General features: G+C 42.2%; 2 protein-coding genes across 5 annotated transcripts in view; one reads left to right on the forward strand and one right to left on the reverse strand.

The window, feature by feature from the left end:
• DNMBP (dynamin binding protein) overlaps window positions 1–2136 on the forward strand; it is a 104212-nt gene extending 102076 nt beyond the window's left edge. For all 3 annotated transcript variants that reach the window (XM_059169219.1, XM_059169221.1, XM_059169220.1), the window contains one exon: window positions 497–2136. In XM_059169219.1, coding sequence (XP_059025202.1) covers window positions 497–682 — 186 coding nt within the window. In that variant the 3' untranslated portion in view covers window positions 683–2136. The remainder of the gene's footprint in view (window positions 1–496) is intronic.
• A 12432-nt stretch (window positions 2137–14568) lies between these two features.
• Window positions 14569–18057, reverse strand: part of ABCC2 (ATP binding cassette subfamily C member 2) — a 73336-nt gene continuing 69847 nt past the window's right edge. For both annotated transcript variants that reach the window (XM_059169223.1, XM_059169222.1), the window contains 3 exons: window positions 17674–17840; window positions 15694–15888; window positions 14569–15018 (listed from right to left, as the gene is read on the reverse strand). In XM_059169223.1, the coding sequence (XP_059025206.1) occupies window positions 14889–15018; window positions 15694–15888; window positions 17674–17840 (492 nt within the window). In that variant the 3' untranslated portion in view covers window positions 14569–14888. The remainder of the gene's footprint in view (window positions 15019–15693; window positions 15889–17673; window positions 17841–18057) is intronic.

An 18057-nucleotide genomic window follows, 5' to 3' on the forward strand; every position in this document is an offset into this window, starting at 1 on the left:
GACATGTGGAAGGAGGAGATGGCCCCCCCTTTTAAAAATTCTGATTTTGTTTAAAAAGCTCACTTATCGCTTCATCGACTCCTCCAAGTCCTAAGAGTATGTTTTCATCCTTGTGCCTCCCTGGGCTTTGTGGCTTCCCCTCCCGATCACTGAGCACCGCCTATCAGCCATATTGGCCAAAAGTTCCTTCTTTCACTTTTTAAGGCAACTCTGAAAGAGTAGAAGGATATAAATTCTGGTTTTCTTTGAATCTGCCCTGTTCATTATGGTAGCTCTCAGGTCTATGTAGCATTTTAAATTTAAGTTAGTTAAAATTAAATAAAATTTAAAATTAAGTGCCTCAGTCTTACTGGCCATACTTCAAGTGCTTGATAGCCACACGTGTCTAGAGGCTGCCATATTGGATAGCACAGGTATAGAACATTCCTATCACCGCAGGAAGTCCTGCTGGACAGTATTGCTCCAATCAATGTCTCGTTTTCTCTCCCTCTCATAGGTCTATTTTGCTGTGTATACCTTCAAGGCACGGAATCCAAATGAGCTGAGTGTGTCAGCCAATCAGAGACTCAAGATCCTGGAGTTTAAAGATGTTATGGGAAATACAGAGTGGTGGTTAGCCGAAGTTAATGGGAAGAAGGGGTATGTCCCATCCAATTATATCCGCAAAGCTGAATATACCTGAACTTATTCTCCTTCTCACTCAACCTTGCTGCCTTCACTTCCTTCTGCTGAAGGGTCCTGGTGGCCCCGTGAGAGGGCACCTGCTCCTGGGACACTGGCCCCATCCGCACTGTTTAACTACGGCATGGCACAGGACACAAGATGAGTCTTGTTTCCCGCCATTGGGTTGTCAACTTTGATGCTCACTAGACTTTCTAGAATTTGAAATGGACCCCAGGGCTTGTGAGTGACTCTGTGACCATGAGAAGAAAGGCATGTCTCGGGTCAGCCTTTGGAAATGAGAAATTTCCCATAAGAAGACCAGTATCAGATATATGCTGGAAGCACGCTCCAGCCTGAGAGGATGTGGGCTTGGGTTGTACCATACTGAGTTTGGGGTGGTCCCATGCTCCGTGAACAAATGCCAGATACTGACTTGGATGAAGAGAATTCTCTGGGAGCCCTTATAGACTGCGCCTCCGCACGTGGCAAGAAGTTTGTTGAGATTGTACCAAATCTGGTATTTCAACGCTTCCGTGTTTAGTACACATTCATACATACACCCACACCCCTAATTTCCAAAAGTCCCTCAAATACTACCACAATCTGTAACCTTATTTGTTTCAAATACTGCATTCCCAGATTGCCGAGCCAACATTCAGTTGTGTTCTCTTTTTTAAAAGCATTTAGGGTCTTTTTTCCCTTCATCATTTCTGTGAATGGGTCTCTTCCCTTTGAAATGTACAACCATCTACCCCTTCTTGACAGTCACCTGCACCTTACGAGTCCGTGTGTGATGTCTCCTGGCCCTTCACCCAGAATCCAATAACAGATAGCTTTTCCTAGGAGAACAAGCCACCCCATGGAAAGAGCTTGCCTTATGGTGAGCTGAACCCGTTTGGCCTGGCGGAAGCCTGGATGCCTTTCTCCTTCATCTGCACTACTGTCCACAGATGCAGAAAGCCTAATACTCGTGTAGTGTATGAATGGGAAGTGGTCCCAGAGGTAGCTTATCCAAGACTTGGAAATAAGCATTTTCTGTTTCACAACTAACCTCCATGCTTCAGAGACCATAGTCTAAGCCAGACAGATTCTAAAGTGCCTGATCGTCCCTCCATCTGGCTTCAGGAAAATCTCCGCTAATCCTTACAACAAAGAATCGCTCCCTGACTATTCTATTTAAGCAAGGCTCTTATTCTTAAGGTTTGCGCCAGATATGAGGCCTACCTGGGAATAGAAAACTAGACTTTTGTCTCAAGAAAGGGAATTAAGAACACCTGACAGCCCCCTGCTCCTTCAAGTGCACCTTTGGCCTTAAAAATCCTGATGAACTGGAAGACACCTATGGGCCCCTTAGCCTTGTGTGTCTGCGGGTCGGTCAGAAGGCAGCAATGCGAGTCTCTTGTGAATAGTGTTTATATTTAGAGATGTTTATATTTAAGTAGTTATTTTATAAATAAAAGCATTTCTATGGGCCGTGAGTGTGTTTTCTTGATTTCTGTCCATGTGTTTAGCCTGAACCTTGTCGGATTTCTGAAGGTACCTTTTTGACAATTCAAAACAATGGCGAGATTCCAGACAATGGGAGAGGCTAACTGAAGAAATTCCAGTCAAAAATCCATTTTGTTAAATATAATTTCAACAGAATTCCCATACCCTCAAAAGATGCCTATGTTGCAGGTGATCGCCCCTCTTTACGCTGTTTTGTACTATAAAATGCTAGTGGAACAGAACTGGAGGCTTTAAACTGAAGGCTATAAGGTAAGCTCTTTGCTGATATCACAGAGGTGGAAACTGACGCCCTAGAGATGAAGTAACAAGGCATGGAGTAGCAGCTGCGCGAGGGTGGGGATGGTACGGGGGGGGGGGTAGCAGGAGCACTGGCCGCCCAGGGTTGGGGGTGGGGGTTGCTGTGGGTGAGGGGAGACCCTAGACCATGAAGCAATTACCTGATACTGTGAAGGGAGAGAAAACATGATGGGTTAGGTGGACTCTGAGAAGAAATTTATCAGTCAGCTAGGCCAACTCTTACTTTATGGACTAGGAAAATGGGATTGAGAGACATTGTGACTTCCCCAAGCCACCCATTGAGTTTTTAATGGATCCTGAATTGAAACTTGGGTCTTGGGTTCTCTAGCTGAGTCCCTCCACCTTGTTCTGGAGCCAGACGGTCTGGCTTCAGATACTTAAGAGCTTTGTGACCTTGACAACTTACCCAACCCATTCTTCAGCTTCCTTATCTAAAGTAGGTGGTAATACTATCCGCATCATGGGTTATTGTAAGGATTGAATGAGTTAGTACATGGAGAGTCCTAGAGCTGCCTGATCCTTAGTAATAAATTGGAGAGCCCTTGGGGTCCAAGTCAAGGAATTTAAATTTGATGAGTCTGGTAGTAAGAAACTCTGGTAGGCTCTTAAATGGATTGTCTGTTTTAGGAAAGCTAAATGTTAAGGGGATGATTGAGAGGGAGGACAGATCAAAGGCAAGAAAATCTAATTAGTTGGAAAAAAGTTAACTTCTTTGGGCATCAGATTGCTGGAGAGTGGAAAAAAGCATTCTACAAAGACTGCAGTTGAAGAAATGATGGAATCACTGACAAAAGGGAGATCACTGAGATGGGAGCAGGTTTATGAAAAGATGAGGTTTCTCATATTAAACACAAGATATCTGCCTATCTTGCTCCTCCAGGTGTGGCCTTAGCCCAGTAGCATCACTGCAACCCGGGAATTAATGGAAATGCAGGCTCCTCCTGAGCATCCCAGAGCTCAAGATCCTGACATGATTTATGTGCACAGCACAGTTTGAGAACCATCTGTCAAGGCAATTTTTTTAAAAGATTTTATTTATTTGCTTGAGAGAGTGAGAGAGAGAGCACAGAGGGAGGAGAAGCAGACTCCACTGAGCAGGAAGCCCGAGGTGGGGCTCAATCCTAGGACCCAGAGATCATGATCTGAGCTGAACTTAAACATCTGCTTAACCGACTGAGCCACCCAGATAACCCCCAAGGCAATTTTTTTTAATGGAACTTTCTACTGTCAGAAAAGTAAAAATTACAAAACCCATGGGAGGAAAGAGTATCAGATGTTTCAGAAATGTTCCTGAAGAAAATTTCTTAATCTGGTTTATCTGCTTGCTTCAACTCATGCATTTTCTCCCTTTCCTGCCTGGAAGTAGCTCTTCAGTTGTGCTTTTATCCGAGAGTCCTAGGAGAACGGAGCAGTGGTGGGGACTGCCATCTATAATGTCTGGATTTCTGGCTTTCATCTCAAGAGCACTGTGAGAACCAAATAAAATGACGTGTACATTTTTGTGCAATGTGAGCTCTAGGACTACATGGTTCTAATAAGGATTGAATTTTGTGTCACCCTGTTTTAATTAGATTGTGAAACTAGGACTCTGCTATGTGGATTTTGTTTCAAGATCAGGATTTCAAACCAGCCCCAGAAGAACGTGGTTGTTTCATGTGGAGAACCTTAGACCCAAGGACCAAGATACCTCAAGATGCCGACACATTATTCTAAATCCTCTCTCTAGTTGCCACAACTCACACAACTGGGGATTTTAAGCTCTTCTGCCTGTTAATACATTGTATTGATGGAGTTTTTACTGTCACACCTTTGCCAAGTACAACAGAACATTGCCTTACCTCACCTAGCCTACTGGAATCTTCCTGCAATTGTTAATGAAGATCAGGATTAGTCTTTTGCCTCTATCGAGAAGGGAGAATTCAACAACAAATTGGGGGCCTTGCAAAGCTACATAGGGCCATCTATTCCTTCATATCCCTCCAAGGTGACCCTCAAAGAGAAAGGAGCCAATTTAGTGTCCTCCCAGAAGTTCTGATAGTGTGGTGGGAGGGAACGAATGTTCTAGTTAGGGCAACAGTGGCGTATTCATTCAGGAAAAGTTGATTGGGAGCATGGAGACACCTGGGAATCCACTGCCAATCAGGGGGTGTCTACAGACTTAAACGATGGTACAAGGCCCTGCCTGAGTACCGCCTGTCCCTGAGACACCAAGTTTCTAGCTCCAAACCGTTCCCATGGCAGCTGTCCTCAGGTCCAGGATCAGGGATGCCAAGAGTGACTGCGGATCTGTCCACAGCCTCCTCCTGTGGTTGGAATCACCATGTCTCACTTTAACAAGGGACCTTCCTACAACCCCTCGGCTGAGATCAAGAAAACCTCCCAAAAATGATGAAGCTGAATAAGATCTTCACAGTTTGCCAGAAGGGGTGGCAGGCATGAGGACTGAAACCCATTTCAGCAGGGCTAAAAAGATGGCATAATCCTACAAATTCAGACAACAGGATTCATTGAAGATGAAACTTGGGTCTTGGGTTCTCTAACTGAGTCTTTCCACCTTGTTCTAGAGCCAGACGGTCTGGCTTCAGATACTTAAGATACCTCCATTTTGTTTCTTGTTCACATATATACAATATTGGAGAATATTGGCAATTTTATCAGAGCTTCTTAGACTCAGGGTAGTGTGTTGGTTTCCCACTGCGGCTACAACAAATTACTACAGTCTGTGGCCTAAAACAACACAAATTTATTATCTTACAATTCTGGAGGTCAAGAGTTCAAAATCTGTCTCACTGTGGCAGGGGGGCTGGTTCCTGCTTGAGGCTTCAGGAGAGAATCTGGTTCCTTGCCTTTTCCAAGCTTCTGGAAGCTGCCTGCATTAGCTTATGGCCCCTTTCTCTGACATCAAAGCTGGCAGCATAATGTCTCCTAGGGTCTCCATCATCATTCTGACTGTGACCCTCCTGCCTCTCATATAGGGATCTTTTTGATAATCAGGCCCCATGTGGGTAAGGTCATCTCAGTATCCTTACTCATGTTTGCAAAGTCCCTTTTGCTATGTAAGGTAAGTAAATCCTCATGGGTTTGGAGAATTAGAGCATGAATATCTTTGGGGCCCATTATTCTATCTGCTGCAGATACGAAACCATCTGATATTTCTGAGGCAAATGATCTTCTTGAAAATGGAAACATGATCCAGTTGTGGATCATGTGGATCATCACTGGTGATCCTGGAATAGGGGTCAACAGAACTTTCCTGGAAAAGATCAGATAGGAAATATTCCAGACTTTGCAGGCCATCCAGTCTGTCACAATATCTCAGCTCTGCCTTTGTAACCCAAAAGCAGGCATAGATAATACAGAAACAAGTGAGCATGGCTGTGTTTCAGTAAATCTTCATTTACAGGAACAGCCAGCCAGATTTGGCCCGGGAGCCATACCCCTCCTCTCGGTCTGGCTACAGTAAAAAGATCCGGGTCACCCATTAACTTTGAGGTTAAGTGTGCAGGAAAATGAGACCTTTTGAGGAAGGAAAATGAAAAGCTAGCAAAAGTGTAATTGGTTTAGAGATGGGAACTAATGTATCAGCCAGGCAGATATCCGTGGGGCTAGGAGGTGTCTTTTTTTTTTTTTTTTTTTTAAGATTTTTATTTATTTATTTGACAGAGATCACAAGTAGGCAGAGAGTCAGGCAGAGAGAGGAAGGAAAGCAGGCTCCCTGCTGAGCAGAGAGCCCGATGTGGGGCTCAATCCCAGGACCCTGAGATCATGACCTGAGCCGAAAGCAGAGGCTCTAACCCACTGAGCCACCCAGGAACCCCAGGAAGTGTCTTTATGATACCAGAATGTAAACCATGACAAACCAGATCACAGTTTCCCTGCAACGGGTGCTAACAACAGAAGAGCCAGCAGGCAATGTTGTGAACATCAGGTCTGGGAGAGAAATCTGTGTCTAGATGTACAATCAGTGGATAACTTGCCAATCTCTACAGGATTCTAACCAAGCTGTTTCCCAGAGAGCTGTGAGTGACTGTGAGCTTAAGCAGCAAATGTCCCAAAGATTGGTGTTCCAGCAGAGCCTGTCATTACAGTGGAAGCCAAGAAGAGGATAAGAGAATCTGAGATCAGTGACAGTGGTTGTCAGGAAGAGGCTGTCACAGCAAGGACCAAGTTTACTAATCAATAGGGTGACCAAGGACTTGACTGAAGAAGGGAGTTCTTATACTATTAGTTCATTTTTGTCAAGTTTAGTAAAGACCAAACTAGTCTTAAGTAGCATTTCTTCCTGAAACTTTATTTTTCTGCTCATTTTACCTAAAGAAGCCCTACCCCTTTTTTTTCTTTCTGCAACTTCTTTCCTAAGTGACTGCTTTTTATACTGCAGCTGTTAAATTCTACAGCCTAATCTATTACTTGCCTATGAAGTAAAAGAGAGTACGTTGGAAATGGACGACTTCTCTTGTTGTTGTTGTTAACTGCTTTATTCTCATGGTTTTATTTTTATTTTATTTTTTTATTAACATATACTGTATGATTTGTTTCAGGGTGAAATGATGGTGATGATAATGAGTATCTTTTCATGTGTCTGGTGACCATCTGTGTGTCATCTTTAGAGAAATGACTTTTCATGTCTTCTGCCTATTTTTAATTGGATTTTTTTTATGTTGAGTTGTACAAATTTTATATATAAATGCATATATATACATATATATATGTATATATATGCAACTATCTTCTTCCATTCAGTAAGTTGCCTTTTGGTTTTGCTTGTTTCCTTTGCTGGGCAGAAGCTTTTTATTTTGGTGTAGTCCCAATAGTTTATAGTTTGCTTTTTTTCCTCTTGCCTCTGGAGACATATATAGAAAAATGTTGCGGCAGCTGATGCCAGAAAATTACTGCTTTATTCTCTTCTAGGATTCTTATGGTTTCAGGGCTCACATTTATGTCTTCAATCCATTTTGAGTTTATTGTTGCAAACGTGTGAGAATATGGTCCAGATTTCTCAACACTGTTTGTTGAACAGACTTTTTCCCATTGTGTATTCTTTCCTCCTTTATCCAAGAATAACTGAGCATATAATTGTGGATTTATTCTGGGCTCTCTGTTCTATTCTGTTGATCTATGGCGTCAATTTTTGTGCCTGTACACACTGTTTTGATTACTATAGCTTTGTACTATATCTTGAAATCTGGGATTTTGATACCTCCAGTTTTCTTTTTCAAGATTGCTTTTGCTATTCAGGGTCTTTCGTGGTTCTGTACAAATTTTAGGATTGTTGTTTCTGGTTCTGAGTAAAATGCTGTAGAGATTTTGATAGGGATTGCATTAAATCTGTAGATTGCTTTTGGTAGTATGATCACTTTAAGAATATGAGAATGGAAAATCTTCAATTTCTTTCACTAGTGTTTTGTAGTTTTCAGGGTATATGTCTTTCACCTCCTTGGTTAAGTTTACTCCTAGATATTTTATTATTTTTGATGCAATTGTAAATGGGATTGGAGTGGGTTTTTTTTTTTTCATTTTTCCCTTGTTTAATTTTTAAATTTAAATTTAATTAACATACAGTGTTAGTTTCAGAGGTAGAATTTAGTGATTCATCGGTCGCATATAACATCCTGTGCTCTTTACAACAAGTGTCCTCCTTAATGCCCATCGCTGTTAGCCCCACCCACCCACCTACCCTCCAGCAACCCTCAATTTGTTTCCTGTAGGTAAGAGTCCCTTATGGTTTGTCTCCCTCCCTGATTTTATCTTATTTTATTTTTCCCTCCCTTCTTCTATGATCCTCTATTTTGTTTCTTAAATTCCACATATGAGTGAGCTCATTGGTTTTTTTCTGACATATTTTGCTTAGCATAATACAGTCTAGTTTCATCCACATCATTGCAAATGGTAAGATTGCATTTTTTGATAGCTGAGTAATATTCCATTGTATATATACCACATCTTCTTTATCCATTCATCTGTTGTTGATGGACATCTGAGCTCATGCCATAGTTTGGCTGTTGTGGACGTTGCTGCTATAAACACCTGGGAGCACATGCCCCTTTGGATCAGTACGTTTGTTTCCTCTGGGTAAATACCCAGTAGTGCAGTTGCTGGGTCATAGGGTAGCTCTATTTTGAACTTTTTGAGGTACCTCCATGCTGTTTTCCACAGCGGCTGCACCAGCTTGCATTCCCACTAGCATCATAAGAGGGTTTCACTTTCTTCACATCTTTGCCAACATCTATTGTTTCCTGACTTGTTAATTTTAGCCATTCCTGCTGGTTTGGGATTTTGATTTGTATTTGATTTGTATATCATTGTGGTTTTGATTTGTATTTCCCTGACGCTGAGTGATGTTGAATATTTTTTCATGTGTCTCTTGGCTATTTGTATGTCGTCTTTAGAGAAATATCTGTCCATGACCTTTGTCCATTTCTTGACCAAATTGTTTGTTCTTGGGATGTTGAGTTAGATTGGATTGTTTCTTTTGCTTTTTGCTACTTCATTATTAGTATATAGAAATACAATGGCTTTCTGTATTTTTGATTTTGTATTCTTCAACCTTTCTGAATTCATTTTTCATTTGTGTGTGTGTGTGTGTGTGTGTGTGTGTGTGTGTGAAGTCTTTAGGATTTTCTATATATAGTATCATGCCATCTATAAGTAGTGAAAGTTTTCCTTCATCCTTACTGATTTGGATGCCTTTTATTTATTTATTTTTTTGTGGTCTGATTGCTGTGGCTCAGACTTTCAAGACTATGTTGAATAATAGTGGTAAGAGTAGACATATTTGTCTTGTTCCTGACCTTAGGGGAAAACCTCTCAGTTTTTCCCCATCGAGTATGTTTTCTGTGGGTTTTTCATATATCGCCTTTATTATGTTAATGTATGTTCCTTCTAAACTGACTTTGCTGAGGGTTTTCTTATCACGAATGTATGTTGTACTCTGTCAAATGCTTTTTCTGCATTTATTAAAATTATCTTATGGTTTTTATCCTTTCTTTCTTTTATTAATGTGATGTATCATATTGGTTGATTTGTGAATATTGAACCACCCTTGCATCCTGGGAAAAAATCCCACTTGATCATGGTGAATGATTCTTTTCAGTGTATTGTTGGATTCAGTTTGCTAACATTCTGTTCAGGATTTTTGCATCTATATTCATCAGAGATATTGGCCTATAGCTCTTTTTTTTGTTAGTATCTTGTCTTTATCTGGTTTTTGTATTGGGGTAATGCTGGTCTCATAGAATGAATTTGGAAGCTTTCCTTTCTCTTCTATTTTTTGGAATAGTTTGAGAAGAACAAGTATTAACAATTCTTTAAATGTTTGGTAGAATTTCCTTTCCTGGTGAAACCATCTAGTCCTGGACTTTTGTTGATTGGGCATTTTTAAAAATTACTCAATTTCATTGCTGCTAATTGGTCTGTTCATATTTTCTCTTTCTTTCCTTATTCAGTTTTGGGAGGTCACGTATTTCTAGGAATTAGTCCAGTTCTTCTAGGTTCTTCAATTTGCTGACATACATCTTTTCATAATATTCTCTTACAATCCTTTGTATTTCTGAGGTGTTGGCTGTTTCTCATTCTGTTACCCTGGGGTACTACTCTGGGGTAACAGAATGGATACCCCAGGTCTTTTTATTGACCTGGGGTAACAGAATGGATTTTGACCATTTATATTCAAGTAATTACTGATAGGTATGTATTGCTATTTTGTTACTTGCTTTATGGTTGTTTCTGGAATTCTTTTCTGTGTTTTCCTTCTCTTGCTGTCTTCTCTCAAGCTTTGGTGGCTTTCTTTAATGATATAATTCCTTTCTGCATATCTGTTACTGGTTTTTGATTTGTGGTTACCATTAGGTTTATATATAACATATATATATATATATATATATATATATATATATATAGCAGTCTATATTAAGTATATAACATATTAAGCTGTCTACATTAAGATGCATACAATAGTCTGTATTAAGTTGTTGGTCACTTATGTTTGAATCCATTCTTTACTCCTCTTCTCCCCACATTTTAGGTAAATGGTGTCATGCTTTGCATTCTTATTTTGTGTCTTCTTGGATTTTTATAGATATACTTAATTTTACTGCCTTTGTGTTTCCTACTTTTTGTCTTTCTTTTCTACTCAGAGTCCCCTTAATATTTCTTGGAGAGCTGGTTGAAGGATGATGAATTCCTTTGTTTGGGAAACTCTTTCCCTCTCCCATTCTGGAGGACAGCCTTGCTGGATAGAATATTATTTGCAGGGTTGGTTGGGTTTTGTTTGTTTGTTTGTTTGTTTTACTTTCAGCACCTGCATAGATCATGCCTCTCCAGGGTAGCCTGCAAAACTTCTGCTGAAAAATCAGCTGACAGCATTATGGGGTTTTGCTTGTATGTAACAGTTTTCTCATGCTGCTTTTAAATTATCTAGCACTACTTTTTGCGCTTTTAATTACTATGGGACTTGGTGTGGACCTCCTTGGGTTGATTTTGTTGGGGGCTCTCTGCCTCCTGGATCTGGATTTGTTCCCTTCTCCAGATTCAGCAACCTTCTGGCTATTATCTCTTCAAATAGATATTCTGTCCTCTCATTCTGGGGTCCCTATAATGTGAATGGTATCATACTTCATGGTGTCACTGAGGTGCCTTAGTCTATTTTCACTTTTTTTCCCGCTCTCTCCTGTTCAGCAGCATAGTCTTTCAAAAACAGTTTAGTATCTATGTGGAAGACTGCACACTTAGAGCTAACTATGGTTCTGCTTACTAAGTTGTAGCCATTTGAAGATTTAAATGTCAATATTTTCACGAAGTGTTCGCAAATTTTTTAGTAAAGTCATGAACAATGTGTATTTGTGATTAAACGTGCTCATCCTAGGACCTAACTGCAACAAATTTCTCTAGAGAGCATTTCAAAAGGCGCTTACACAAAACCAGCCCACAAGAAATTAAGGTTTGATCGTTATGTTTATTCCTCCTGTTCGTGCCAGTGTACCAACGTGGAGTTATGCTTCTTTCCCTTTTGCTGCACTGTTATACAACTGGGGAAAATGTGTGCTTTATTTATGAAGATTTTTTTGAATCCTGGAAAAAACTGTTTTCAAGAGGCTCACAGCTTAGTGAGGGAGATCCAAACAGAAAATTATCTGACAAAGTGATAGAGTAATAAGAAATTAGCTGGGGAGTATTTTGAGTTGTAAACTATAGTTCCCAATTCTGGTAAAACTTAAGCAGAAAGGAAATTTTCAAATGATAGCAGCTAGCTCACTGACTCTCTGGGAGAAGAAGATAGCCCAGTTTGAGTCTTTGAACCCAGGAAGGATGCTCAGTATCGGGCCAAATCCCTGGCCCCTGGTGCCAGAACCCCCACCAACGGAGAACAGCTGTGATGGTCATAGCTGTGACTGCCAGATGTCCCTGCCTTGGTGTCCCTGGTGCTGATGTATCTAATTAATGGAAAGACTTTTATAGGCAGAAGGGAATGGGACACAGAAATTATACTAGCAAAAAGTAGAATGGTTGTGGCCAGGTCACCTTCCTTTAGGGGACACAGGGGTCTGTTGGGCAGATTACCTCAGTAGGATTGACTGGTTTAAGATTCCATTCCTGGGAAGGGCTGAAACTAAAAAGTGAGTATTAAGTCTCCGCTTGGTGGCTTGAGGCTTAGCATAAGTGACCCCGTTTTGGGCTTCTTGTCTCTTTCTTTAACAGGAATTAGAAGAAATGTGATTGGACCAGATGCTGGGGAGCTGTTATACCATACTCAGGATTCTAACTTTACTCTGGAAAGTAAGAGTAACCTGGGCAGTTTTGCATATCTGATCACTCTAATAGACATGGGGAGATATATTTAAGAAAACAACACAGGATGCACAGATATCTATGCCCTTAGACGTTATGAGAATCTGAGAGCAAAAGGGATGGGGGTAAAGACTGAAAACTGGAAGGGCTGGGTGGTCAATGCGATCTGAGAAGAAAAGAAAAAGTTAAGAGTGATGCCCAGGGTTTTCCTTTTGTAGGACTGAATGGACAATGAGGTCACCACTGGAGGTAAGTAGAGGGAAAATCTTTTGAGTGGAGGGAGTAGAAGCATCTGTCAAAGTAGGGTGAGTTGAGGGTCAGATGCCTGAAGAATATTCAGGTCTGAGTATCTGCAGTAACTGAGTATCAGTTGAACATATGAATGTCAAAACTGGATGGGAGGAAAGGGCTAGAGGTCAAGGACCAAAATATAAGAATATCTTAATGTTTCAAGGGCAAGTGAAAGAAGAGGACCTTCAGGAATAAAAGTAGGAAAGAGCAATCATATTATAAGTGGTTCAGAGTGGGGATTCAGTTATCCAGGGTCTGGGCCAATAAGATTTGAAATGGGAGGAGTCATCACCAAAGTTTTAGATTCAGGCTGGTTCTGGTTTCCACCAGCTTCACTGCCTGTCTTAGTCATCACTTCTGAGAAAAGAATGACCTTTACTTTCTCTTTATTTGCATCAGTAGGAGTAGGTAGGTCAAAAACTCTTTGCCATTGAAGGAAAAAAATCAGCAAATTGATTTCTGGTCCAGGCTCTGCCAGAAATATCCATGTTTTGACTTTGGATACTCTGACCTTTTGTAGGTTATGTGCTTTTCTGAAAAATAAGAGACTTGAACCTGATAATCTCCAAGGGTTCTATCAGCTGGGTTAGTCAGGAGACAGAAACCTTATATTATTTTAACAGAACCATATAAAGAATTAAGCAGGCATTGAAGAAAGGACCAAAGGAAAATAAGTTTCAGAGAGCCAGCACCTTCCAGAAGCAGCTGCCACTGGAAGTCTATGAGAACAAAATGAGAGCGGTCTGCATTCCCACAAAACACAGGAGGTCCTCAAAGAGCCAACTCCCAGCCTTCTGAGAAGGCGCGCTGCTAGTGTCTGAGGAGCACAATGACCCTGCTTCCAGAAGCACAGGACAAACTGAAGTCTGCCCTGCTGCTGGTTATAACCTGCCCTGCAGACAACACTGCCAGGGTGATGCTGCTGAACAAAGCGAATAGGAAAAACCCCTTCCTCCCCCAGCCTCGCAGCTATTCTGCTCTTCCTACAGGACGTTTCGGTCTCTGAGCATCTCATTCAACAGTCAACATGATGAATAAAGAAAAATATAATTTCATCACTGAAATGGAAGTAAAGAATATACTGAACCCAAAGTAATGGGACACACACACACACACAAAACCCTGGAAGATAAGAAGGGGCAAAGCTTAGGGTGACTTCTGAAGCCTGAAGACTTTGACCTTCGTTGACAATACAGGATGCCAAGGCAAGAGATAAAGCCAATGCCTGTCAAGATAAAGAGTATAACAGGAGACCCTCTGATAAACCTGGACGCAAAGATATATACGCCTTTATCTGTAGTAATACAGATAACCGAGAAATCAACCGCACCCTGCAGGAGGAGTCAACAAGGCAATGTGTCTATCTCCAGCTAGACACTATGGTAAGGAGAGGAAACCGCCTTTGGAATTTGTAAACCACAAGTTGGTTCTTGTGCCAGATATGGTCTGAAGTCCCACTAACTATATGGTTTGAAACCCCTAACAGAGAATTTAATTCAAATCAGTTCTGGGTAATGCCCCCAAGGGACAGGCAAACGCTTTCCCAGGGAGCTCAGCTTTCAAAGAATGCCCACAGATAAAATGCTGGGAGTGAGCAGCTCACAGTCATAATTCACAAGGCACACAAGGAAACAAAGCACCATGAATAAGAACCAGCAGAAATCTCAGTAGTAACCAGGGAAACTGATAAAAAGTGTATTGAATTGGCACTCAGTTTGGCGTTACCTAGTGGGTGAGTGGGTGGATGCACATAAGCATGTGCTTAACCCATATTCCTACACTACATCCTAAAGAAACTCTTAAACACGTATCTTAGGGGTAATATAGCAGAATGTTCCTGGCACTATTGTTCATAATGGGAGAAAACCCCTAGCAATAACCCTACTGAGCAGCATGACAATGGATACATGGTGGCATATTCACACCCTGCCTTGCTGCAGGAATGAACCAGCCTCACTGTGTGCATTGACACAGATGGATTGTTAATAAAATAATACTGAACAAAAGCCAGAGAAGAATATGTCAAGTATGAGTCAGGCCATTTACATAAATTAAAAAAGATACACCTTGTTTAAGGGTACAGACCAAGCAGTAAAACTAAAGTGAAAAGCAAGAGAAAATTATTATCACAAAATTCAGGATAGGAGTTATCTCTGGGAAGGTAAGTAGGAAGGAAATATAATCAAAATGGGATCATCACAGCGGGGTCTGGGGGTTCTACTGTGGTTGGATAGAATGTGATCCTGCTTTAGAATGTACATTTTACACACTTCTGTGTGACTGCACTTACAAAAAATCAGACATGATCCCTACAGTCCTTTCCCAACCCGTGGGACCTACTGTCAGAGTGATGTACTATCCACACTTTCAATGCCAGCCTCTTTGGCCATCAAATAAAAGGGACCCGATTTTCTCAGCAGTTCTTGAGGGCTGCTATACTCTACAATCTTCCCGTTGTCTAAGACCATTATCCTGAAACAAAGGAGAAAGAAAGGTGTCAGCAGTCATTTTACATCTTGGCATTTGTATGAACAATCAGGACCAAGACATGGTGTATTCATTCATGAAAGGCTACAAAGCAGTGAGAACAAATGGACGGCAGCTGTCTGCATTGACAGCTGGTTCCATATATATGGCCAAAGAATGGTGGGTTCCATATATATGGCCAAAGAATCAAGTAGTAGAAGAATACAGTAGACGTCCCTTTACAGAAGTTTTTTTTTTTTTTTTAAAGATAGACCTTGTTTAAGGGAGCCTGTTGTCTCCAAACAGGTTCCAAGATTATGGACATTACCCCCATTTTTAACGTACCATGCCAGAGCTGGAAAAAGCAGGAAGCGTCTAATCATGGTTCAGGGGTTGAGAAGATCTGTGGTTAACACCTGCCCCTCATGGCTAGGGTCTTCACCTCCTCACACTCCGTTAATAATCATATACAATTGCCCATTTTGCCCTCAAGTCCATTCCCTTAACCCTGCTGGCTTTCACTCACTTGGTGTATAATTTTGGACAAATTCCTTGAAGCTTCGGTTTCCTCATCAGTAAAATGATGGTGTTTAGACTTTCAGCTGTGGGGTATTTTATGACTAATGCTATTTCTGTCATTCAAGGGCCCAGTGGTGTCTGTCAAGCTGTCCCCACACTCACTTGTCGCTGTCCATGATGGTGTGCAGCCTGTGAGCGATGGTGATGGTGGTGCAGTGGGAGAACTCCTTTTGGATGGTTGTCTGGATGAGGCGATCAGTCTCCAGATCCACGGCAGCGGTGGCCTCGTCCATGATCAGAATCTTGGATTTCCGAAGCAGAGCCCGGGCCAGGCACAGCAGTTGCCTTTGTCCTACGCTGCAGCCAAGGGATCAAAGTAAGCACGAGCCTCTGGGAGCCATGGCCAATGTGGTATGGGGTAGGTCACATTCCAGATCCGACTTTTGAAACCCCAACTCCTAAATTCCCCCAGAACAAACACCTCACAGAAGGGGCTAAGATGAGGTTTTCCAAACTCTCTCCTACCGCAGGTGCTTAATTTTAAAAATTCATAGGCCTGGGTCCTGCTCTTCTCAAACATGAGGGGGAGGAGCCTCGGGGCATGTATTTTTTAATAAATACCCCCAGGCAATTTCCATGTTTCATGAGTTTGGAAAACCGTAGCCGGGGAACCATTCTTTGGGTCCCTAGGTGATATCCCAGCACATCAACAGCAATTCCAAAATAGGATGGGAGGTCTCCAAGTTCACCACAGCCGTGTCTGACCCAACACCATTAATATAGGTTGACGCCGCATCAGAATGTCCCAGTGGCATTTCTTAGCAGCCTCAGCAAATCCATTCATTATTTTAATGTGTAATTCTAGTCTCAAGGCTAATTATTTGTTCAAGCCCTTCTGCCTCGATTAGAGACGTAGCTATCTAATGAACATGGTGTCTTGGTGTGAGATGCAATGTATGTGGAAATCGAATATGCTTGTAAAATGCAAATCGCTTTAATTTGCTAAAAGCCAGTAATGAAGGCTGGACCTCTTACTTACATAAAGCAGCTTTGGGAAATGATGTGGAGGAAATATTTGGGAATTCGCTAATTGCTCTTTCCTGCTGTGGCCATTAGGGAACATATTAAACAGAGGGGGGCTGGGCTAAAGTTCTGTAATTCTCCACAAGAAAATTTCTGCTGGAGATGAGAAGTCACCCAAGATGAACTCCCAGTTTTCTACTGTAGTGTCCGCACAGAGACAGGGCAAGACTGGAGTTCGGTTGTATGCCCTCCTGCCTGGCCCTGGGGGGCTTCCTAGAGCAGGCTGGGGCCCAGGTGCCAGTTTGGCTTTCAGCTGCTGTCTCTCTCCACATGACCCACCTCCCATCACTCACCAGAGAAATGGAGGCTTCAACCACTCCAACCCAGGTCTGAAATCAAGGCCCTGGTCGCGCCATTTAAGTGTCCCCAGCATGAAGAGAGAAAGAGGGTCGGATGTGGTGTTCTCACAAACCAGACATGTCAAGGCCCCCATGTCATATCTGGCCAAAGGAGCTCCACAGCCCCTCATGGCTGCTTATCTGCTACATGACATTTTCTACACGATCAGTACATATTTGTGGACTGAAGGGTCTTTTGCATAGGCCTGAAGACCCACTTACGTCCTGCTAGTTCCCAGATCCGTTGCTGATGGAAAACAAATGGGATGGCATTCTGTATCAAGGCTACACACTGATGTCACTGATGTCACCTGGGCCCCGATTCAGTGGGTCTGGGGCACCACCTGGGCATTGGGATTTTTAAATATTTCCCTAAGGGGTTCTAGGGACTAAGACTCTCTGCTCTAGGTAGTGCTTCTCAAGCTGTAATGTACACACAGACCACCTGGGACTCTTGCTAACACGTACATTCTGATGAGTCGGTCTAGCGTCAGAGTCTGCATTCGTAACAAGTTCCCAAGGGAAGCCAGAGCTACTGGGCCACCCTTCTGTTCGGAGCTTCCTCAGCTCAGGGTCCATGCCCTGTCTATCACTCGGAAGGCAACCCAGGACCGGAGTAATTCTGTGATCCCACAGAATACTATTAGCACCAGGAACAAAGGGGTGCTTCCCCCCACCTCCTCCCACTGCCTGTGGGGGGAAGTGGGTTATGAAACATTACCTAAGGTTGTCACCAGCTTCTGTCACTTCATGAGACAACCCAAGTTGCAGGCCAGATACAAAGGATTTGAGGTGAGCCAGCTCCAGGGCCTTCCAAATCTCCTCATCTGAGTGGTTGTTAAAAGGGTCTAGGTTCATCCTCAGGGTTCCAGAGAACAGGATGGGATCCTGTGAGTCAAGGGAGGAGGGGGGCTATTGAAGCTCATGACAAGAAAGGGTCTAGCAGGTTTTATTTGTGGCTAGAAGAGGGCAGATAGGACTGGCCCAAGACGCACAGCTCAGTAGTGGTCAAGCTCTTGTGAAGCCTAGGGGGCTTCCACAAGATAAAGGGGAGCTCTCGGTTTTTTCACTGCGAGATTCATTTATGGATTTCCAAGTTCACCTC

Source organism: Mustela lutreola, chromosome 4, assembly GCF_030435805.1.
Source record: "Mustela lutreola isolate mMusLut2 chromosome 4, mMusLut2.pri, whole genome shotgun sequence".
Taxonomy (NCBI): domain Eukaryota; kingdom Metazoa; phylum Chordata; class Mammalia; order Carnivora; family Mustelidae; genus Mustela; species Mustela lutreola.